The sequence below is a fragment of the Oncorhynchus kisutch genome, linkage group LG1 (assembly GCF_002021735.2).
Source record: "Oncorhynchus kisutch isolate 150728-3 linkage group LG1, Okis_V2, whole genome shotgun sequence".
NCBI lineage: Eukaryota > Metazoa > Chordata > Actinopteri > Salmoniformes > Salmonidae > Oncorhynchus > Oncorhynchus kisutch.
The window spans coordinates 3,189,679-3,215,653 of record NC_034174.2 but is presented as its reverse complement, the minus strand read 5'-3'; the positions used below and the strand labels follow the sequence as shown (position 1 = coordinate 3,215,653).

The 25,975-nt window shown below is 44.3% G+C and overlaps 1 protein-coding gene across 2 annotated transcripts in view; it reads left to right on the top strand.

Moving 5' to 3' along the window:
* Nucleotides 1-3,657: 3,657 nt before the first annotated feature.
* The window catches only part of LOC109881610 (sarcolemmal membrane-associated protein), a 123,011-nt gene continuing 100,693 nt past the window's right edge, over nucleotides 3,658-25,975 (top strand). Inside the window, exons 1-3 of one of the 2 annotated variants that reach the window (XM_031788396.1) lie at nucleotides 3,658-5,267; nucleotides 16,193-16,340; nucleotides 22,905-22,977. In XM_031788396.1, coding sequence (XP_031644256.1) covers nucleotides 5,070-5,267; nucleotides 16,193-16,340; nucleotides 22,905-22,977 — 419 coding nt within the window. In that variant the 5' untranslated portion in view covers nucleotides 3,658-5,069. The remainder of the gene's footprint in view (nucleotides 5,268-16,192; nucleotides 16,341-22,904; nucleotides 22,978-25,975) is intronic. The other variant, XM_031788019.1, reaches the window with a different exon arrangement.

Sequence of the window (25,975 nt, the reverse complement as noted above, 5' to 3'; positions counted from 1 at the left end):
CATTTCCAAAACGTCAAGCTTGTCGTGAAGTTTGGCGTTTTCTTCTGAAAAAAGCATGGGATTCTTTAAATTCAGACACCCTGTCACCCACTTTAGAAATGGCTTTATCGACTATGGCTGTATTCTCATTACACTCCACGACTGATATTGTAGTGGTTTCCAGGTTTGGTTGGAGCTTGTTGTCTATTGCTGTCAGGGTTGAAAGCAGATGTAATTTCTTAGGCAACAGCCTAGAGTTTTTTAGGCATGTTGTATTCATTGTTTTACCAGTACGGCATACCTCCACCATTTCTTTTACTGGGATGCGGAACAGGTGTTGTGCCGAAAAGTTCCCCCTTGCCGGTTCGGTAGGCAAGAATATAGCCCTGCCGAAATCCTACCCTCTCATTCTAATTTCCTTAATTTTGTGGCTAGAGACAAATAGTTTCTGTGGCACACATCAGAGTCAAATACTTTCCGTGGAACAAACTTCATGTCATGATAGGCCACCGAAATGAATAATTAATGTATGTGTGTATATTAAATATAAGAGGGAGTAAAATGTAGACAAGCAATAAACATTTCAGAACAACTACTAGTCGAATAAGATATGGGAGAGATTACATTTATTTATAGACCAATACACCTGAAACAAATAGCCAAACCGAAAACTGCAGACATTACTAGTGTGCCTCCTCGTGATCAAACCGACGTAAAAAATAAAATGAAACGCAGCCTAACGTGATCAGAAATCTCAACTAGCTAGCAAGTCGGAGCAATGTGTGTTCGCATTCACGCGAAGGGGGGGAGCTTTTCGGTACAACCATCGGACCTTACCACCTTACCACCGGACCATACCACCTTACCACCGGACCATACCACCTTACCACTGGACCATACCACCTTACCGGACCATACCACCTTACCACCGGACCATACCACCTTACCACCGGACCATATCACCATACCACCTTACCACCGGACCATATCACCATACCACCGGACCATACCACCTTACCACCAGACCACCATACCACCGGACCATACCACCTTATCACCGGACCATACCACCGGACCATACCACCATACCACCTTATCACCGGACCATACCACCTTATCACCGGACCATACCACCATACCACCGGACCATACCACCTTACCACCAGACCACCATACCACCGGACCATACCACCTTATCACCGGACCATACCACCATACCACCTTATCACCGGACCATACCACCATACCACCATACCACCGGACCATACCACCTTACCACCAGACCACCATACCACCGGACCATACCACCTTATCACCGGACCATACCACCGGACCATACCACCATACCACCTTATCACCGGACCATACCACCATACCACCATACCACCGGACCATACCACCTTATCACCGGACCATACCACCTTATCACCGGACCATACCACCATACCACCGGACCATACCACCTTACCACCGGACCATATCACCATACCACCGGACTATATCACCATACCACCGGACCATACCACCTTACCATCATACCGCCTTATCACCGGACCATACCACCTTAGCACCGGACCACCATACCACCTTATCACTGGACCATACCACCATACCACCGGACCATACCACCTTACCACCGGACCTACCACCTTACCACCGGACCATATCACCATACCACCGGACCATACCACCTTACCACCGGACCATATCACCATACCACCTTACCACCGGACTATATCACCATACCACCGGACCATACCACCTTACCACCATACCACCTTATCACCGGACCATACCACCTTACCACCGGACCACCATACCACCTTATCACCGGACCATACCACCTTACCACCATACCACCTTATCACCGGACCATACCACCTTAGCACCGGACCACCATACCACCTTATCACTGGACCATACCACCATACCACCTTACCACCGGACCATACCACCTTACCACCGGACCATACCACCTTACCCCCGGACCATATCACCATACCACCGGACCATACCACCTTACCACCGGACCATATCACCATACCACCGGACCATACCACCTTACCACCGGACTATATCACCATACCACCGGACCATACCACCTTACCACCATACCACCGGACCATACCACCTTACCACCGGACCACCATACCACCTTATCACAGGACCATACCACCATACCACCTTACCACCGGACCATACCACCTTACCACCATACCACCTTATCACCGGACCATACCACCATACCACCGGACCATACCACCTTATCACCGGACCATACCACCATACCACCTTACCACCGGACCATACCACCTTACCACTGGACTATACCACCATACCACCATACCACCGGACCATACCACCATACCACCTTATCACCGGACCATACCACCTTACCACCGGACCATACCACCATACCACCGGACCATACTGCCTTACCATTGGACCATACCACCATACCACCGGACCATACCACCTTATCACCGGACCATACCACCATACCACCTTACCACCGGACCATACCACCTTACCACTGGACTATACCACCATACCACCATACCACCGGACCATACTGCCTTACCATTGGACCATACCACCATACCACCATACCACCGGACCATACCACCTTATCACCGGACCATACCACCATACCACCTTACCACCGGACCATACCACCTTACCACTGGACTATACCACCATACCACCTTATCACCGGACCATACCACCTTACCACCGGACCATACCACCGGACCATACTGCCTTACCATTGGACCATACCACCTTACCACCTTACCATCGGACCATACCGCCTTACCACCGGACCATACCACCTTACCACCGGACCACACCACCTTACCACCGGACCATACCACCTTACCACCAGACCATACCACCTTACCATACCGCCTTACCATCGGACTATACCGCCTTACCACCGTACCATACCACCTTACCACCAGAACATACCGCCTTACCACCGGACCATACCGCCTTACCACCGGAACATACCACCTTACCACCGGAACATACCACCATACCACCTTACCACTGGACCATACCACCTTACCACCAGACCATACCAACTTACCATACCGCCTTACCACCGGACCATACCGCCTTACCACCATACCATACCTCCATACCAACTTACCATACCATCGGACCATACCACCTTACCACCGGACCATACCACCTTACCACCGGACCATACCACCTTACCGGACCATACCGCCTTACCACCGGACCATACCACCTTACCACCGGACCATTCCGCCATACCACCTTACCACCGGACCATACCACCATACCACCTTACCACCGGACCATACCACCACTGGACCATACCACCTTACCACTGGACCATTCCACCATATCACCTTACCGGACCAACATTCCGTGCTCACTCCCATCTTCTTAAAATATAAACCTAACCTTAAATTAAAACCAAAAAGCACATTTTTGATCTCATACATTTTATTTTTTTTGATTTAGCCAAGTGTGACTTTGTGCTTGTGGTAACTACTGACAACGGAAAACCGGAAGCATGCACTGCACCGTGTCAATAATGTCTATTTTGATTGGACCCCAGGTTGTCAATCTGTTTGTCAAGTTCCCGCCTCCAATGACGTTTTGGGCATGTCGCGGACGCTATTGGCGGTTGCGCTGTCCGGTCGTTTTGGTGTATATTGTTATGAGTATGGCGGCGGATACTAACGGACGACGGCAAGTTGTTAGAAATGTTCAGTTCAATTGAAGAAAGCTTTAATTTCAAAACTTTTTTTTTTGTGGTCGATAGTGTTTCGAGTGACATTTCTAACATCGACGCAACACAGTTTTAATTTTCTTTCTTGGGACTCTTCAGAAGATTACTGGACAGGTGATGCTGCAGTCAAACCTGTCTCCGTTTCCCGAGTCTGCTCTGTCAGTCACCGAACTACCTAGTCTTTCCTATCTAACTCTTTCCGACTCGGCTAACGTGAACTTTTGCAATGAGACCAGTTTGTCTACTTGTTTTTTTGAGTTACTTGTCAAAAATAACACAAGTTTACCTGAGGTAACACCATCACACCCGTTCCAGAGCTAGTTGATCACGACTTTTCACCCGAAGAGGCCCGACTCCTAATCCAGCTAAATGACAAGTTCTCAGCGCGTTAGCTTAACTAGCCATATAGCTAATTACTCTTTATAACAGTGTTATTGCTCAAAGCCTGTCCAGCTCTACTTACCTCTACAATAGTCGTTTTAAAGCGTGTGTCTTTGAACCTGTTTGGAACATTATGCTTCACGATTAGAAGGATTTGTTGCTGGGACCCTGAAAGTAAATATTAGCCTGCTAGCCTTCCTAAATCGGGAGTGGCTAGAAGTTGCATTAGCTAGTTAAACATTTAGCTAGCAAACAACCTCAGATACTCACTCTTTAGCACCCGTCCATAGTGAGTATGATAAACAACTTAATGTTAACTCAGCCTCTATGGGGGGAAAAAAACACTTATTGATGACATATTAAACCACGGTCAAATTGTCAGCGGGTGTGTTTCAATGGCCAGCCGTATCATCAGCAGGCACAGGGATAGGAAACCGTGCAATGGTCAGATTGTGTAATATAGCTATCTGGATTTATCCGATGGGCTAAAGATTAGCTGCCTGCCGCTAACTTGCGCGGCATAATAACGCTTCTCTCGCTATACATTTTGATGGACGTGGGAAAATATTTTCTAGATTGCTACTGTTGCTATCGTCAAATGGTTTTGGCTGTACTGTATTGTGGCCTGTACGTAATCGTATTTAGTCATTCACTGGACGTAATGTAGCTCTGTAGAAAGATACCATAAATACATATTTATTTTGTATTTTTTTTACATGAATACAGGAGGTTTTACGTGTCTCTTTGAATCAAAAGAAGAAAACACGTCCATATGAATGGCTAGCTAGCAGTGCCTAACTTAAAATAGAAGAGCCAGACAGCGAATAGCCAGGTTACATGGTTTATTAACACAACAGCCGAGGATTTAAGACTGAAGTTAGTCATTCTGGATCAAGAAACCTTGTCTTTCGTCGCTGATTGGAGTAACACTCCCAAGCCATCATCAATGCCTTCAGCGCTGGCCTTCTTCTCCTGCCGCCCGAATTCACACCCTTTTCAGGAACGTCATGTCTACCTGGACGAGCCAGTCAAGATCGGGCGCTCTGTGGCACGATGCCGACCGGCTCAGAACAACGCCACGTTCGACTGCAAGGTTCTGTCACGGAACCATGCCCTGGTCTGGTTTGATCACAAGACGGGCAAGGTGAGTCTGACTCTCAACCATTCGGCTAATTACTAGCTTTTACTTTGCATGGTCATTGTACATTTTTTTATTTAACCTTTTATTTAACCAGGTAGGCCAGTTGAGAACAAGTTCTCATTTACAACTGCGACCTTGCCAAGATAAAGCAAAGCAGTGCAACACAAACAAAAACACAGAGTTACACATGGAATAAACAAACATATGGTCAATAACACAATGTAGAAAATCTATATAAGGTGTGTGCAAATGAGGTAACATTAGGGAGGTAAGGCAATAAATAGTCCGTAGTGGCAAAGTAATTACAATATAGCAATCAAACCAGAAGATGAATGTGCAAGTAGAGATACTGGGGTGCACAAAAATAGCAATATGGGGATGAGGTAGTTGGATGGGCTATGGACAGGTGCAATGATCTGTGAGCGGCTCTGACAGCTGGTATTTAAAGTTAGTGAGGGAGATATAAGTCTCCAGCTTCAGTGATCTTTGCAATTCGTTCTAGTCATTGGCAGCAGAGAACTGGAAGGAAAGGCGGCCAAAGGAGGAATTGGCTTTGGGGATGACCAGTGAAATATATCTGCTGGAGCACATGCTACAGTGACCAGTGAGCTGGTATAAGGCAGGGCTTTACCTAGCAAAGACTTATAGATGACCTGGAGCCAGTGGGTTTTCCTACGAGTATGAAGCGAGGGCCAGTCAACGAGAGCATCCAGGTTGCAGTGGTGGGTAGTCAAATCAAATCAAATGTATTTATATAGCCCTTCTTACATCAGCTGATATCTCAAAGTGCTGTACAGAAACCCAGCCTAAAACCCCAAACAGCAAGCAATGCAGGTGTAGAAGCACTGTGGCTAGGAAAAACTTCCTAGAAAGGCCAAAACCTAGGATAAACCTAGAGAGGAACCAGGTTATGAGGGGTGGCCAGTCCTCTTCTGGCTGTGCCGGGTGGAGATTATAACAGTACATGGCCAAGATGTTCAAATGTTCATAAATGACCAGCATGGTCAAATAATAATAATCACATTAAATGTCAGTTGGCTTTTCATAGCCGATCATTGAGAGTATCTCTACCGCTCCTGCTGTCTCTAGAGAGTTGAAAACAGCAGGTCTGGGACAGGTAGCACGTCCGGTTAACAGGTCATGGTTCCATAGCCGGTAGTATATGGGGCTTTGGCTGACAAAACGGATGGCACCGTGATGGACTCCATCCAATTTGCTGAGTATAGTGTTGGAGTCTATTTTGTAAATGACATCGGTAGGATAGTCCGTTTTACGAGGGTATGTTTGGCAGCACGAGTGAAGAATGCTATGTTGCGAAATAGGAAGCCGATTCTAGATTTAATTTTGGACTGGAGCTTAATGCTTAATGTGAGTCTGGATGGAGAGTTTACAGTCTAGCCAGACAGCTAGGTATTTGTAGTTGTCCATGTATTCTAAGTCAGAACAGTCCAGAGTGGGACAGGCGGGTAGCTGTGGGCAGCGATCGGTTGAAGAGCATGTATTTAGTTTTACTTGCATTTTGAGCAGTTGGAGGCCACAGAAGGAGTTGTGTGGCATTGAAGTTCGTCTGGAGGTTAGTTAACACAGTGTCCAAAGAAGGGCCAGAAGTATACAGAATGGTGTCGTCTACATAGAGGCAGCTGGGAGCAGGTGCTCTTATTCTCCATGAACTTTAGTGTCCCAGAACTTTTTGGAGTTTGTGCTACAGGATGAACATTTCTATTTGAAAAAGTTATCCTTAGCTTTCCTAACTGCCTGTGTATATTTTTGGTTCCTGACTTCCCTGAAAAGTTGCATATCATGGGGGCTATTCGATGCTAATGCAGTACGCCACAGGATGTGGAGAATTTGTTTTTAATTAACTGACTTGCCTAGTTAAATAAAGGTTGAATAAATGGTGGTCTTCTTCAATTACTCCCCTCCCCCTTCTTCCCCGTCAGGTCTGCCCAACAGTCTTTCTCAATAGCAAGGCTGTGGTCACTGAGTCTGTACATAGTCAAAGAGTTTGGGTCAGTCACAGTGGTCAGGTATTCTGCCACTGTGTTCTCTCAGTTTAGGGCCAAATAGCATTCTAGTTTGCTCTGTTTTTTTGTTAATTACTTGACACATTGGAAATAATTATCTTTTTGTTTTCTCGTGATTTGGTTGGGTCTAATTGTGTTGTTGTCCTGGGGCTCTGTAGGACCTGCTTGCTTAGGGAACTCTTCTCCAGGTTCATCTCTCTGTAGGGGATGGCTTTGTTATGGAATGTTTGGGAATCGCTTCCTTTTAGGTGGTTGTCGAATTTAACCGCTCTTTTCTGGATTTTGATAATTAGTTCTACTCAGCATGCATTATTTGGTGTTTTACGTACACAGGATATTTTTGCAGAATTCTAAATTTGGCGTTTGTTCCATTTTGTGAATTCTTGGTTGGTGAGCAGACCCCAGACCTCGATTTTCTGCAGAAAATCTAGGTGCTGCTGTAGGCCCTGCTTGGTTGGTGACAGAAGCACCAGATCATCAGCAAACAGTAGACATTTGACTTCAGATTCTAGTAGGGTGAGGCCGGGTGCTGCAGACTGCTCTCTCTCACTCCCTTTCTCTCTTTCCTGCCTGAACAGTCACTGCCAGACAGGCATGTTGAACAGGCTTGTAATCAGCTGCAAACCAGGTAACTCCATGGAATCGGTCAGTCTGCCACCTTTTGTGAAATAGTGGATTATAGCTGCAGGGTTGACACACAAGGACAGCTATGGCAACTGTACTGAGATGGAATATGAAGCCATTGGTCGAAGTTCTGTTTTGTATAGGGTCATAGGACAGTGCTATTTGTGTCTACTTGTCTGTCTCAAATCAAATTCTATTTGTCAAATGCTTCGTAAATGATAACTAGGCTATATACAGGGTACCAGTATTGACTCAATGATAACTAGGCTATATACAGGGTACCAGTATTGACTCAATGATAACTAGGCTATATACAGGGTACCAGTATTGACCCAATGATAACTAGGCTATATACAGGGTACCAGTATTGACTCAATGATAACTAGGCTATATACAGGGTACCAGTATTGACTCAATGATAACTAGGCTATATACAGGGTACCAGTATTGACTCAATGATAACTAGGCTATATACAGGGTACCAGTATTGACTCAATGATAACTAGGCTATATACAGGGTACCAGTATTGACTCAATGATAACTAGGCTATATACAGGGTACCAGTATTGACCCAATGATAACTAGGCTATATACAGGGTACCAGTATTGACCCAATGATAACTAGGCTATATACAGGGTACCAGTATTGACTCAATGATAACTAGGCTATATACAGGGTACCAGTATTGACTCAATGATAACTAGGCTATATACAGGGTACCAGTATTGACTCAATGATAACTAGGCTATATACAGGGTACCAGTATTGACCCAATGATAACTAGGCTATATACAGGGTACCAGTATTGACCCAATGATAACTAGGCTATATACAGGGTACCAGTATTGACTCAATGATAACTAGGCTATATACAGGGTACCAGTATTGACCCAATGATAACTAGGCTATATACAGGGTACCAGTATTGACCCAATGATAACTAGGCTATATACAGGGTACCAGTATTGACCCAATGATAACTAGGCTATATACAGGGTACCAGTATTGACTCAATGATAACTAGGCTATATACAGGGTACCAGTATTGACCCAATGATAACTAGGCTATATACAGGGTACCAGTATTGACTCAATGATAACTAGGCTATATACAGGGTACCAGTATTGACCCAATGATAACTAGGCTATATACAGGGTACCAGTATTGACTCAATGATAACTAGGCTATATACAGGGTACCAGTATTGACCCAATGATAACTAGGCTATATACAGGGTACCAGTATTGACTCAATGATAACTAGGCTATATACAGGGTACCAGTATTGACCCAATGATAACTAGGCTATATACAGGGTACCAGTATTGACTCAATGATAACTAGGCTATATACAGGGTACCAGTATTGACCCAATGATAACTAGGCTATATACAGGGTACCAGTATTGACTCAATGATAACTAGGCTATATACAGGGTACCAGTATTGACCCAATGATAACTAGGCTATATACAGGGTACCAGTATTGACTCAATGATAACTAGGCTATATACAGGGTACCAGTATTGACCCAATGATAACTAGGCTATATACAGGGTACCAGTACTGATTCAATAATAACTGAGTCAATAATAACATGGCTATGCACAGGGTACCAGTACTGAGTCAATAATAACTAGGCTATATACAGGGTACCAGTATTGACTCAATGATAACTAGGCTATATACAGGGTACCAGTACTGATTCAATAATAACTGAGTCAATAATAACATGGCTATGCACAGGGTACCAGTACTGAGTCAATAATAACTAGGCTATATACAGGGTACCAGTACTGAGTCAATAATAACATGGCTATGCACAGGGTACCAGTACTGAGTCAATAATAACTAGGCTATATACAGGGTACCAGTACTGAGTCAATAATAACATGGCTATATACAGGGTACCAGTACTGAGTCAATAATAACATGGCTATGCACAGGTTACCAGTACTGAGTCAATAATAACATGGCAATACACAGGGTACCAGTACTGAGTCAATAATAACATGGCTATACACAGGTTACCAGTACTGAGTCAATAATGACATGGCTATACACAGGGTACCAGTACTGAGTCAATAATAACATGGCTATACACAGAGTACCAGTACTGAGTCAATAATAACATGGCTATACACAGGTTACCAGTACTGAGTCAATAATAACATGGATATACACAGAGTACCAGTACTGAGTCAATAATAACATGGCTATACACAGGTTACCAGTACTGAGTCAATAATAACATGGCTATACACAGGGTACCAGTACTGAGTCAATAATAACATGGCTATACACAGGGTACCAGTACTGACTCAATAATAACATGGATATACACAGAGTACCAGTACTGAGTCAATAATAACGTGGCTATGCACAGGGTACCAGTACTGAGTCAATAATAACATGGCTATACACAGGTTACCAGTACTGAGTCAATAATAACATGGATATACACAGAGTACCAGTACTGAGTCAATAATAACATGGCTATACACAGGTTACCAGTACTGAGTCAATAATAACATGGCTATACACAGGGTACCAGTACTGAGTCAATAATAACATGGCTATACACAGGGTACCAGTACTGACTCAATAATAACATGGATATACACAGAGTACCAGTACTGAGTCAATAATAACGTGGCTATGCACAGGGTACCAGTACTGAGTCAATAATAACGTGACTATACACAGGTTACCAGTACTGAGTCCATAATAACGTGGCTATACACAGGCTACCAGTACTGAGTCAATGTACAGGGGTACGAGTTAATAACTTGGCTATATACACGGTGAAACTGTACTGAGTGTGTGTGTAGGGGTATGAGGTAATTGAGGAAGATGCTGTATGTACAGTTGAAGTCGGAAGTTTACATACACCTTAGCCAAATACATTTGAACTGGGTTTTTCACAGTTCCTGACATTTAATCATAGTAAAAATTCCCTGTTTTAGGTCAGTTAAGATCACCACTTTATTTTAAGAATGTGAAATGTCAAAATAGTAGAGTGATTTATTTCAGCTTTTATTTATTTCATCGCATTCCCAGTGGGTCAGAAGTTTACATACACTCAATTACTATTTGGTAGGATTGCCTTTTAAATAGTTTAGATGGTCAGACGAGACTAAAATTGAGCTTTTTGGCCATCATGGAAAACGCTATGTCTGGCGCAAAAACATCTCTCATCACCCCGAGAACACATCCCCACAGTGAAGCATGTTGGTGGCAGCATCATGCTGTGGGGATGTTTTTCATCAGCAGGGACTGGGAAACTGGTCAGAATGGAAGGAATTGATGGATGACTGTGAATACAGGGATATTCTTGAGGGAAACCTGTTTCAGTCTTCCAGAGATTTGAGACTGGGACGGAGGTTCACCTTCCAGCAGGATAATGACCCTAAGCATACTGCTTAAGCAACACTCGAGTGGTTTAAGGGTAAACATTTAAATGTCTTGGAATGGCCTTGTCAATGACCTTGGATGGGTTCCGCTGTACACCAGCGGAACTCATCCAACTTGAAGGAGCTGGAACGGTTTTGCCTTGAAGAATGGGCAAAAATGCCAATGGCTAGATGTGCCAAGCTTATAGAGACATACCCCAAGAGACTTGCAGCTGTAATTGCTGCAAAAGATGTCTCTACAAAGTATTGACTTTGGGGTGGGGTGAATTGTTAAGCACACTCAAGTTCAGTTCTTTTGTCTTATTTCTTGTTTCACAATAAAATATATTTTACATCTTCAAAGTGGTAGGCATGTAAATCAAATGATACAACCCTTCCCCCCCCAAAAAATAATTTTAATTCCAGCAAAATAGGAAAAATGGGAAGGACTGTTTTGCTTGTGCAGACTGGAATATGTTCCGGGATTCATCCGATGGCATTGAGGAGTTTATCAGTCACCAGCTTCCTGTGCGCTAAACTCTGCCCAACAAAATAATAAATCATGTTGGACATAATATTTTGGGCATCCTGGGGAGGTTATAGTGTGCCTCCCAAATGGCACTCTATTCCCCATAGGGCTCTGGTCTAAAGTAGTGCACTATGTAGGGAGTAGGATGCCATAGGGCTCTGGTCAAAAGTAGTGCATTATTTGTGACCACACCCCAAATCTAATGAGATGACCTTAACCGTAAATGTAGGTTTTTGTCATCAGCCATTGACCTTAAATTAATTGTGTTTAAATCAATTATCAAAATGAAAAGGAACCAATAAATACATTTACTCAAAATTGTCACGTATTTTGGTGAATCTGTCTTTGAATACCACTGCAAATTGCTTGGGCCACAGTTGATAGGACATCTCGGGAAGCTAATGAGCTTCGATAAAGACTGTTAATGCAAGACCCACACACAAAACAGATGCACCCCCCCTAGCTGTCTGCTAGATTGACAACTCAAGACACCACACACTACATACCTCCCCCAAGGCCTTTCTCATGTACCCACATGCACATCGATCCAGTTCTGTAGTAGAATCAGCACGTTTCCTTGATGAAAAGGTCGTCGTGTTGTCAGGAGGTAATGTTTTTAGGTTACTTACACAGGGCAGTGTTGTGAGTGGAAAGTTAGAGGGCTGGAATTGGTTCATCTCACCGGACTTCCTGTTCAACTGAGAAACCCATCAGATCAGTGAGTCCTGGACTGGGTACAGTATAGCACAGTTGGCACAAACCAGCCTACCTGAGAAACCCACTAAGTCATGTGTCAGGGGTTCAATGTGATTAAAACTTTGACAGCCAGATCATGTGTGGATTTCTCTGGATGTTTACCAAACCAGTTACTGTCCTCCGCCCACTCCATTTCAGTAGGCCTACAGTACATCATGAACTAGTAAGTTTGCTAAACTGATTTCGGTGCTGCTGTAACCAGTCCTCTCCACTTCAAATCCCTGGAGAACTAAATGGCTGTTTTATAAGCTAGGTGTCTATGTTGTGCTTCCTGTTGCTATTAACCAGGCCTCTCTGAACGTTTTAGTTTGACCAGCGTTATAGGTGCAGTAGGCAGCGTCTGGAGTTGAATATAGACAGAAACACCCCTTACACCCCTTACTTGAAATGCAGCCCGGTTCTTCCTGCTTTTACTAATACACTACATCCCCCCCCCCCCCCCCCTCGCTGCTTGAAGGACAAACCAGATCGTGCTGATAAAGCAGCGGGTATCTTCCCTGACCACAGAACATCAGCCGTAACTTCCTATCTTCCCTGACCACAGAACATCAGCCGTAACGTCCTATCTTCCCTGACCACTGAACATCAGCCGTAACGTCCTATCTTCCCTGACCACAGAACATCAGCCGTAACGTCCTATCTTCCCTGACCACAGAACATCAGCCGTAACGTCCTATCTTCCCTGACCACAGAACATCAGCCGTAACGTCCTATCTTCCCTGACCACAGAACATCAGCCGTAACGTCCTATCTTCCCTGACCACAGAACATCAGCCGTAACGTCCTATCTTCCCTGACCACTGAACATCAGCCGTAACGTCCTATCTTCCCTGACCACAACATCAGCCGTAACGTCCTATCTTCCCTGACCACTGAACATCAGCCGTAACGTCCTATCTTCCCTGACCACTGAACATCACCCGTAACGTCCTATCTTCCCTGACCACAGAACATCAGCCGTAACGTCCTATCTTCCCTGACCACAGAACATCAGCCGTAATGTCCTATCTTCCCTGACCACTGAACATCAGCCGTAACGTCCTATCTTCCCTGACCACTGAACATCAGCCGTAACGTCCTATCTTCCCTGACCACTGAACATCAGCCGTAACGTCCTATCTTCCCTGACCACTGAACATCAGCCGTAACGTCCTATCTTCCCTGACCACAGAACATCAGCCGTAACGTCCTATCTTCCCTGACCACTGAACATCAGCCGTAATTCTATACTGAACAAAAATATAAACACAACATGTAAAGTATTGGTCCCATGTTTCATGAGCAAAGATAAAAGTTCTCTCTAAAATGTTCCATACACACAAAAAGCTTTTCTCATTTTGTGCACATTTGTTTACATCCCAAAGCATTTCTCCTTTGCCAAGATATGCCACTCCTGTCAGTTGGATGGATTATCAAGAAGCTGATAACACAGCAAGATCATTAAACGTGCACCTTGGGGCCTCCCGGGTGGCGCAGTGGTTAAGGGCGCTGTACTGCAGCGCCAGCTGTGCCACCAGATACTCTGGGTTTGCGCCCAGGCTCTGTCGTAACCGGCCGCGACCGGGAGGTCCGTGGGACGACGCACAATTGGCCTAGCGTCGTCCGGGTTAGGGAGGGTTTGGCAGGTAGGGATATCCTTGTGTCATCGCGCACCAGCGACTCCTGTGGCGGGCCGAGCTCGGTGCGCGCTAACCAAGGTTGCCAGGTGCACAGTGTTTCCTCCGACACATTGTTGCGGCTGGCTTCCCGGTTGGATGCACGCTGTGTTAAGAAGCAGTGCGGCTTGGTTGGGTTGTGTATCGGAGGACGGCATGACTTTCAACCTTCGTCTCTCCCGAGCCCGTACGGGAGTTGTAGCAATGAGACACGGTAGTAGCTACTAAACAATTAGACACCACGAAATTGGGGAGAAAAAGCGGTAAAAAAAAATATATATATAAAATGTGCACCTTGTGCTGCGGGGGAAAAAGGCCACTCAAACATGTGTGGTTTTGTCAATGCAAATGGCATGTTGACTGCAGGAATGTCCACCAGAGCTGTTGCCTGAAAATTGCATTTACATTTCTCTACCACAAGCCGCCTCCTATGTCGTTTTAGAGAATTTTGCAGTATGTCCAACCGGCCTCACAACCGCAAACCATGTGTAACCACACTACATGACCTCCACATCCGACTTCTTCACCTGCTGGATCGCCCTGCTGGATCGCCCACGTATATATCTCACTTGTCATCCCCAAAGCCTTTCCTTCCAGTTCTCTGCTGCCAATGACTGGAACGAATTGCAAAAATCACTGAAGTTGGAGACTTATATCTCCCACACTAACTTCAAGCAATGGCTGTCAGAGCAGCTTACTGATCGCTGCAGAGCCCATCTGTAAATAGCCCATCTGTAAATAGCCCATCTGTAAATAGCCCATCCAACCAACTACCTACTTCATCCCCATATTTGTTTTTGTTTTTTCTGCTCTTTTGCACACCAGTATTTCTACTTGCACATCCTCATCTGCACATCTATCACTCCAGTGTCAATTGCTAAATTATAATTACTTCCCCACTATGGCCTATTTATTGCCTTACCTTCTTACTAGATTTGCACACACTATACAAATGTTCTATTGTGTTATTGACTGTATGTGTGTTTAACCCATGTGTAACTCTGTGTCGCACTGATTTATCTTGGCCAGGTTGTAACTCTATGTTGTTGTCTGTTCACACTGCTTTGCTTTATCTTGGCCAGGTTGTAACTCTATGTTGTTGTCTGTTCACACTGCTTTGCTTTATCTTGGCCAGGTTGTAACTCTATGTTGTTGTCTGTTCACACTGCTTTGCTTTATCTTGGCCAGGTTGCAACTCTATGTTGTTGTCTGTTCACACTGCTTTGCTTTATCTTGGCCAGGTTGTAACTCTATGTTGTTGTCTGTTCACACTGCTTTGCTTTATCTTGGCCAGGTTGTAACTCTATGTTGTTGTCTGTTCACACTGCTTTGCTTTATCTTGGCCAGGTTGTAACTCTATGTTGTTGTCTGTTCACACTGCTTTGCTTTATCTTGGCCAGGTTGTAACTCTATGTTGTTGTCTGTTCACACTGCTTTGCTTTATCTTGGCCAGGTTGTAACTCTATGTTGTTGTCTGTTCACACTGCTTTGCTTTATCTTGGCCAGGTTGCAGTTGTAAATGAGATCTTGTTCTCAACTGGCCTAACTGGTTAAATAAAGGTGAAATAAAACATTTAAGTCTGAGGGGGGTGGGTGCTGAGGAGTATTTCTGTCTGTATTAAAGCACTTTTGTTGGGATAAACTCATTCTGATTGGCTGGTCCTGGCTCCCCAGTGGGTGGGAATATGCCCACCCATGGCTGTGCCCCTGCCTCGTCATGTGAAATCTATAGATTAAGGCCTAATGAATTTATTTCAGTTGACTGATTTCTGTATATGAACTGTATCTCAGTAAATTCTTTGAAGTTTTTGCATGTTGCGTTTATATTTTTGTATATTTCCAAATGTGTGTTCTCATGGCTCTCTTGTCCCTCTGCAGCAGACCTATGGTGAGCAATGCCCTAAACTATAGTATTGTAACTGTGTATTCCACCTCTCTGTATTTCAGTTCTACCTGCAGGACACTAAGAGTAGTAACGGGACGTTCATCAACAGCCAGCGTCTGAGTCGCGGGTCCGAGGAGAGTCCTCCCTGTGAGGTCCTCTCTGGTGACTTCATCCAGTTCGGTGTGGACGTCACAGAGAACACCCGTAAAGGTACACACCGATGATGTCTGCTGTACAGTTGAAGTCGGAAGTTTAAATACACTTGGAGTCATTAAAACTAATTTTTCAACCACTCCACAAAATTATTGTTAACAAACTATAGTTTTGGCAAGTCGGTTAGGACATCTACTTTGTTCATGACACAAGTCATTTTCCCAACAATTGTTTACAGACAGATTATATCACTAATAACTCATTGTATCACAATTCCAGTGGGTCAGAAGTTTACATACATACAAGTTGACTGGGCCTTCAAACAGCTTGGAACATTCCAGAAAATTATGTCATGGCTTTAGAAGCTTCTGATAGGCTAATTGACATAATTTGAGTCAATTGGAGGGGTACCTGTGGATGTATTTCAAGGCCTACCTTCAAACTCAGTGCCTCTTTGCTTGACATCATGGGAAAATCAAAAGAAATCAGCCAAGACCTCAGAATAAAAGTTGTAGACCTCCATAAGTCTGGTTCATCCTTGGGAGCAATTTCCAAACGCCTGAAGGTACCACGTTCATCTGTATAAACAATAATACACAAGTATAAACACCATGGGACCATGACAGGAAGGTGACGTGTTCTGTCTCCTAGAGATGAACGTACTTTGGTGCGAAAAGTGCAAATCAATCCCAGAACTACAGTAAAGGACCTTGTGAAGATGCTGGAGGAAACCGGTACAAAAGTATCTATATCCACATTAAAACGAGTCATATCGACATAACCGGAAAGGCCGCTCAGCAAGGAAGAAGCCACTGCTCCAAAACCGCCATAAAAAAGCCAGACTACAGTTTGCAACTGCACATGGGGACAAATATCGTACTTTTTGGAGAATTGTCCTCTGGTCTGATGAAACAAAAATAGAACTGTTTGGCCATAATGACCATCGTTATGTTTGGAGGAAAAAGGGGGAGTCTTGCAAGCCAAAGAACACCATCCCAACTGTGAAGCACGGGGGTGGCAGCATCATGTTTTGGGGGTGCTTTGCTGCAGGAGGGACTGGTGCACTTCACAAAATAGATGGCATAATGAGGATGGAAAAGTATGTGGAAGTTGAAGCTTGGTCACAAACGGGTCTTCCGGAATGGACAATGACCCCAAGCATACTTGGAGGCGGCAGCGTAGCCAAGTGGTTAGAGCGTTGGACTAGTAACCGAAAGGTTGCAAGATCTAATCCCAGAGCTGACAAGGTACAAATCTGTCATTCTGCCCCTGAACAAGGCAGTTAACCCACTGTTTCCTGACCATCATTGAAAATAAGAATTTGTTCTCAACTGACCTGGCTTAAGAACTGCAAAGTCAAGGTATTGGATTGGCCATCACAAAGCCCTGACCTCAATCATATAGAACATGTGTAGGCAGAACTGAAACGCATGTGTGAGCAAGGAGACCTACAAACCTGATTCAGTTACACCAGCTCTGTCAGGAGGAATGGGACAAAATTCACCCAATTTATTGAAGGAAGCTTCTGGAAGGCTACCTGAAATGTTTGACCCAATTTAAACAATTGAAAGCAATGCTACCAAATACTTATTGAGTGTATGTAAACTTCTGACCCACTGGGAATGTGATGAAAGAAATAAAAGCTGAAATCACTCTCCACTATTATTCTGACATTTCACATTCTTAAAATAAAATGGTGATCTTAACGGACCTAAAACAGGGAATTTTAACAAGGATTAAATATCAGGAATTGTGAAACTTGAGTTTAAATCTATTTGGCTACGGTGTATGTAAACTTCCGACTTGTATGTGTGTTGTGTGTTATGGGTACAGAGTTGGAAAGAGACCCCTAATTATGGCTTCTCCTGTGACAGCATGGGCAGGGCCTTATTCGTAAACAAACTGAAAAGGTGCATACTGCCACCTACTGTGCTGGAGTTTGTGTGTAGTCTAAAAGCCTTCAATAGTGCAAGTACGTCCATCTCAGTGGTATACTTAGGGGGCCTACACAACATGGGTTGTATCCTAATTATCTGTACTTCCTCCCAGAGTGTGCACTCGTTCACTGATTCGAAAGGAAATGACTGGTATAAGAAAAGGTGAAAATTCTCCTTCCACCACCAATCCAATTATTTTAGATTTGTGAAAAGTAGTGAACGACTGGAGTGTGCAATTCAGGAGAAAGGAGCCATTATTGGGTGGGTTTTGAGGTTAGTTTGCCCTGCACATTGATGCCAATAGACATGTGATAGAACTTGCCATCAGCTTTTTTTGTCCCACGCAGCATTCAAACTGATCACTCTTTGTCGGCTTTGTGTTGTTTTTAAAGGTAATTTCCGATTGAGCTATGAGGTATTTTTACTGTTTAAAGGGATCGTTCAGGGTTAGCATGCTAGTTGATAACCATAGACTTCCAGTCATTGCGCTAACGCTAGTTAGCATCGGCTCTTGAAACTACCTCTAACTTCCTTCACACTGGACACAGAGACATATAAATGGTATCAACTGTTCATCTGACTCTGGGGAACGTGAAGCTTCCAAGCTCTGCACATTAAACTGAAATGTCTGGAGGGGAGCCCACTAGAATGTTTAGATGTCTGGAGGGGGGAGCCCACTAGAATGTTTAGATGTCTGGAGGGGAGCCCACTAGAATGTTTAGATGTCTGGAGGGGAGCCCACTAGAATGTTTAGATGTCTGGAGGGGAGCCCACTAGAATGTTTAGATGTCTGGAGGGGAGCCCACTAGAATGTTTAGATGTCTGGAGGGGAGCCCACTAGAATGTTTAGATGTCTGGAGGGGAGCCCACTAGAATGTTTAGATGTCTGGAGGGGAGCCCACTAGAATGTTTAGATGTCTGGAGGGGAGCCCACTAGAATGTTTAGATGTCTGGAGGGGAGCCCACTAGAATGTTTAGATGTCTGGAGGGGAGCCCACTAGAATGTTTAGATGTCTGGAGGGGAGCCCACTAGAATGTTTAGATGTCTGGGGGGGAGCCCACTAGAATGTTTAGATGTCTGGAGGGGGGAGCCCACTAGAATGTTTAGATGTCTGGAGGGGAGCCCACTAGAATGTTTAGATGTCTGGAGGGGGGAGCCCACTAGAATGTTTAGATGTCTGGAGGGGGGAGCCCACTAGAATGTTTAGATGTCTGGAGGGGGGAGCCCACTAGAATGTTTAGATGTCTGCAGGGGGGAGCCCACTAGAATGTTTAGATGTCTGGTGGGGGGAGCCCACTAGAATGTTTAGATGTCTGCAGGGGGGAGCCCACTAGAATGTTTAGATGTCTGCAGGGGGGAGCCCACTAGAATGTTTAGATGTCTGCAGGGGGGAGCCCACTAGAATGTTTAGATGTCTGGAGGGGGGAGCCCACTAGAATGTTTAGATGTCTGCAGGGGGGAGCCCACTAGAATGTTTAGATGTCTGGAGGGGGGAGCCCACTAGAATGTTTAGATGTCTGGAGGGGAGCCCACTAGAATGTTTAGATGTCTGGAGGGGAGCCCACTAGAATGTTTAGATGTCTGGAGGGGGGAGCCCACTAGAATGTTAGATGTCTGGACGGGTGCCCAATTTATTTTCTCCTTAATGCGTTTGAGCCGATCAGTTGTGTTGTGACAATGTTGGGGTGGTATACAGAAGATAAATGTTATGTCAAGAACAGCTCAAATAAGCAAAGAGAAATGAGAGCCAGTTTCATTATAGTGCTTGGTCTTTGCGACTGCACTTAAAGAAACGTTCAGTTCTTGAACTTTTTCGGATTGACTGACCTTCATGTCTTTAAAGTAATGATAATTTCTTCAAGTGTAGTCACAAAAACCATCAAGCGCTATGATGAAACTGGCTCTCATGAGGATCGCCACAGGAAAGGAAGACCCAGAGTTACCTCTGCCACAGAGGATAAGTTCATTAGTTACCAGCCTCAGAAATTGCAGCCCAAATAAATGCTTCACAGAGTTCAAGTAACAAACACATCTCAACATCGACTGTTCAGAGGAGACCTTCATGGTCGAATTGCTGCAAGAAACCACTACTAAAGGACATCAGTAAGAAGAAGAGACTTGGTTGGGTCAAGAAACACAAGCAATGGACATTAGACCGGTGGAAATCGGTTCTTTGGTCTGATGAGTTCAAATTTGAGATTTTTGGTTCCAATCGCTGTGCCTTTGTTAGACAGAGTAAGTGAACGGATCATCTCCGCATGTGTGGTTCCCACCGTGAAGCATGGAGGAGGAGGTGTGATGGTGTGGGGGTGCTTTTCTGCTGACACTGTCAGTGATTTATTTAGAATTCACTTAACCAGCTTGGCTACCACTGCATTCTGCAGGGATACGCCATCCCATCTGGTTTGGGCTTCGTGGGAATATCATTAGTTTTTCAACAGGACAATGACCCAAACACATCTCCAGGCTGTGTAAGGGCTATTTGACCAATAAGGAGAGTGATGGAGTGCTGCATCAGATGACCTGGCCTCCACAATTCCCTGACCTTAACTCAATTGAGATGGTTTGGGATGAGTTGGACTGCAGAGTGAAGAAAAAGCAGCTAACAAGTTCTCAGCACATGTGAGAACTCCTTTAAGACAGTTGGAATTGCATTCCAGGTGAAGCTGGTTGAGAGAATGCCAAGAGTGTGCAAAGCTGTCATCAAGGCAAAGGATGGCTACTTTGAAGAATCTCAAATCTAAAATACATTTTTGATTTGTTTTACACTTTTTTTGTTGCGCGTTATGCTGCTGGCCATTTTAAAATGCACGGTTAGGCTATGATGTAAGCATCTTGGCAGGGAGTCAAGGGTGTGTGTGTGTACACGTGCGCTCTCTGAGGAGAGGAGTGTTTTGGAGAGTTGACAGACTGCAGTAGTGTCTGATTGCAGCTGTGTTGAAACGAGACCACATGAAATGGCTGCATTCTTCATGATGCAACAATAGCTTCTTAGCAACTCCACTACACTATATTAGCTTTTTGGTGCTATCCAGATTTCCATACCGTTTCTGGACCATTCCGGGGTATACGATATTACCTAATGTGCACACAAGGGATGCTATTTTGGCAACAGGGATCTTGATCCAGGAGGGGTTTGAATGTCTCTGCTGTAACCAAGAAGCTTGACATTAATATCTAGCCATTTAGCTAGCAAGTTAGCAAACCAAATGCATAGCAGGAGCCCTTAGCTGGATATAATTGGACACTTTTTAGATTTCTTATATAGTTACACTTCATAGTTATAAGCAGTTCTGTAGCATGCACACTGCCTCAAATGTATTTATTATTTTAAACGGTATTGTCAATTTTGAAATCCCCCGGTGTATGATTAAACAGTATATTGCCCAAGCACTATTTCATCACAGCTTCTTGGTAACTGACAGGTGAAGTCTGCATCAGTGTGGTTGTTTCTCCACTATGAATAAATTAGTCAAACCCAACATGTATACAGTTGAATTTGGAAGTTTACATACACCTTAACCAGATACATTTACACTCAGTTTTTCACAATTCCTGACATTTAATCTTAGTCAAAATTCCCTGTTTTAGGTCAGTTAGGAACACCACTTTATTTTAAGAATGTGAAATGTCAGAATAATAGTAGAGTGATTTTATTTTTTTCATCACATTCCCAGTGGGTCAGAAGTTTATATACACTCAATTAGTATTTGGTAGCATTGCCTTTAAATTGTTTAACTTGGGTCAAATGTATCGGGTAGCCTTCCACAAACTTCCCACAATAAGTTGGGTGAATTTTGACCAATTTCTCCTGACAAAGCTGGTGTAACTGAGTCAGGTTTGTAGGCATCCTTGCTCACACACGCTTACAGTTCTGCCCACACATTTCCTATGGGATTGAGGTCAGGGCTTTGTGGTGGCCACTCCAATACCTTGACTTTGTTGTCCTGACGCCGTTTTGCCACAACTTTGGAAGCATGCTAGGGGTCATTGTCCATTTGGAAGATGCATTTGCGACCAAGCTATAACTTTATGACTGATGTCTTGAGATGTTGCCTCAATATATCCACACAATTTTCTCTCTGAGCTTTTAACGGACCTCTGAGACTATCACAGTGCAGGTGCATTTATACGGAGACTTGATTACACACAGGTGGATTGTATTTATCATCATTAGTCATTTAAGTCAACATTGGATCATTCAGAGATCCTCACTGAACTTCTGGAGAGAGTTTGCTGCACTAAAAGTAAAGGGGCTGAATAATTTAGCACGCCCAATTTTTCAGTTTTTGATTTGTTAAAAAAGTTTGAAATATCCATTAAATGTCGTTCCACTTCATGATTGTGTCCCACTTGTTGTTGATTCTTCACAAAAAAATACCGTTTTATATCTTTATGTTTGAAGCCTGAAATGTGGCAAAAGGTTGCAAAGTTCAAGGGGGCCGAATACTTCGCAAGGCACTGTACCTGCAAACATTTCTAATAACATGTTTTAACTTTGTCATTGTGGAGTATTGTGTAGACTGATGAGAAAATAACAATATAATCTATTTTAGAATAAGGTTGTGACGTAACAAAATGTGGAACACGTCAAGGAGTCTGAATACTTTCCGAATTTACTGTAGGAATGGGTCGTGCCATGGGGGTGTATAATAACACGTGTGTTCTGTGGGTGTGTTGCAGTCACCCATGGCTGCGTAGTGTCTACAATCAAGCTGTTTCTACCGGACGGCATTGAGGCTCGACGACGGTCAGAGTAAGTACTTAGTTACATTGGGAATACTAGTGAGGCAAACAACCAGGAAAACAGATAATTCCCAGTGTCTGCCCAGATGTAAAATACATTTTACACAGTCAAATATGATTCTCCATGTTCTGAATAGTTCAGTGTGGTCTTTCTGTAACATGTAATTAACATTTATATACAGAAAGTCATATTTCGTAACATAATACATCCGATTGATTTGCACCATCTCTGACAGAGACATTTTTCAGGATTTACATGTTGTGGTCGTCTGCTAAGTTCTTTCTTTGTTTCGCAAAAAGCCAAATGAACATGACATTAACCGAATTACATGGAACAAAACAGATTAATTAAAAAATGTATATATTTACCCAGCAGAGTTAAATGAGGGAAAAACCTTCTAAATTAACATGACACGAACTGAATTACATGGAGAAACATCTAAATTAACATGACACAAACTGAATTACATGGAGAAACATCTACATTAACATGACACAAACTGAATTACATGGAGAAACATCTAAATCAACATGACACAAACTGAAATACATCAAATCAAATCAAATGTATTTATATAGCCCTTCGTACATCAGCTGATATCTCAAAGTGCTGTACAGAAACCCAGCCTAAAACCCCAAACAGCAAGCAATGCAGGTGTAGAAGCACGGTGGCTAGGAAAAACTCCCTAGAAAGGCCAATACCTAGGAAGAAACCTAGAGAGGAACCAGGCTATGTGGGGTGGCCAGTCCTCTTCTGGCTGTGCCGGGTGGAGATTATAACAGAACATGGCCAAGATGTTCAAATGTTCATAAATGACCAGCATGGTCGAATAATAATAAGGCAGAACAGTTGAAACTAGACCAGCAGCACAGTCAGATGGACTGGGGACAGCAAGGAGTCATCATGTCAGGTAGTCCTGGGGCATGGTCCTAGGGCTCAGGTCAGTTGAAACTGGAACAGCAGCATGGCCAGGTGGACTGGGGACAGCAAGGAGTCATCATGTCAGGTAGTCCTGGGGCATGGTCCTAGGGCTCAGGTCCTCCGAGAGAGAGAAAGAAAGAGAGAAGGAGAGAATTAGAGAACGCACACTTAGATTCACACAGGACACCGAATAGGACAGGAGAAGTACTCCAGATATAACAAACTGACCCCAGCCCCCCGACACATAAACTACTGCAGCATAAATACTGGAGACAAATACATGGGGAATAAACTTCCAATTGTGATGACTGGTTCGATTATGGAGCAACATTTGAAGTGGTATTTTTTACATTGGATAAAAGTAGAGACTCAGAGCTAGAAAATGGTACAGTAGTTTTGGAATTGTTAGTTAGATTACTTGTTGGTTATTACTGCATTGTCGGAACTAGAAGCACAAGCATTTCGCTACACTCGCATTAACATCTGCTAACTATGTGTATGTGACAAATAAAATTTGATTTGATTTGCAGTCGAGGAACAATGGGGAAAGTCATTCTGCCTTGATAGTTGATAAACTTGTAAACCCACTTTTGAGAAAATGCCCTTTAAACATTTTGGTACACCTACTGGAGAGCTTTTTGTCTACACCCATTCAGCAACGTTCACACCCTGTTAAGCTTTAGCCCCACCCATCTCTTTAAGGATTCACGTGTGAGGCTAAACGACCAAAGATTTCAAGACTAAAGGCTGTGTTCATTCTGGAGTGCCAGTGTGTGCTCAGAGTGCGTTCTGGGTGTTCGTAAACTCGGAGCGTTTCGCTCTCGGAGCATTCAGAGAGCACACTGGACGCTCTGGCTGAGGAGTAGGGTTGATCTGAGCGTTCTGACCTCATGCTGGACACTCTGGCTAAGGAGTAGGGTTGATCCCAGCGTTCTGACCTCACACTGGACACTCTGGCTGAGGAGTAGGGTTGATCTGAGCGTTCTGACCTCACACTGGACACTCTGGCTAAGGAGTAGGGTTGATCCCAGCGTTCTGACCTCACACTGGACACTCTGGCTGAGGAGTAGGGTTGATCTGAGCGTTCTGACCTCACACTGGACACTCTGGCTAAGGAGTAGGGTTGATCCCAGCGTTCTGACCTCACACTGGACACTCTGGCCGAGGAGTAGGGTTGATCTGAGCGTTCTGACCTAACACTGGACACTGGCTAAGGAGTAGGGTTGATCCCAGCGTTCTGACCTAACACTGGACACTCTGGCTGAGGAGTAGGGTTGATCTGAGCGTTCTGACCTCACACTGGACACTCTGGCTAAGGAGTAGGGTTGATCCCAGCATTCTGACCTAACACTGGACACTCTGGCTGAGGAGTAGGGTTGATCTGAGCGTTCTGACCTCACACTGGACGCTCTGGCTGAGGAGTAGGGTTGATCCCAGCGTTCTGACCTAACACTGGACACTCTGGCTGAGGAGTAGGGTTGATCTGAGCGTTCTGACCTCACACTGGACACTCTGGCTAAGGAGTAGGGTTGATCCCAGCATTCTGACCTAACACTGGACACTCTGGCTGAGGAGTAGGGTTGATCCCAGCGTTCTGACCTAACAGCACCGAAGCTAACTGGCTAACGTTTGCTAGCTACTTCCAGACAAATGAGGGAACAGCTCACACTGACCATTTTACTCGCTCAAGCAGAGCTGGTTAACTGTTTTTACATTATCCGGAGGGTTGGTGACTGCAACTGTGCTGCTGGCAAAAATGTGAATTCATCTGGATAAGGTCTCCTCTCCTCTTAGAGCCCATCTGTAGTACAGTAGACTGGATGAGGTCTCCTCTCCTCTTAGAGCCCACCTGTAGTACAGTAGACTGGATAAGGTCTCCTCTCCTCTTAGAGCCCATCTGTAGTACAGTAGACTGGATGAGGTCTCCTCTCCTCTTAGAGCCCATCTGTAGTACAGTAGACTGGATGAGGTCTCCTCTTAGAGCCCACCTGTAGTACAGTATACTGGATGAGGTCTCCTCTCCTCTTAGAGCCCATCTGTAGTACAGTAGACTGGATGAGGTCTCCTCTTAGAGCCCTTCTGTAGT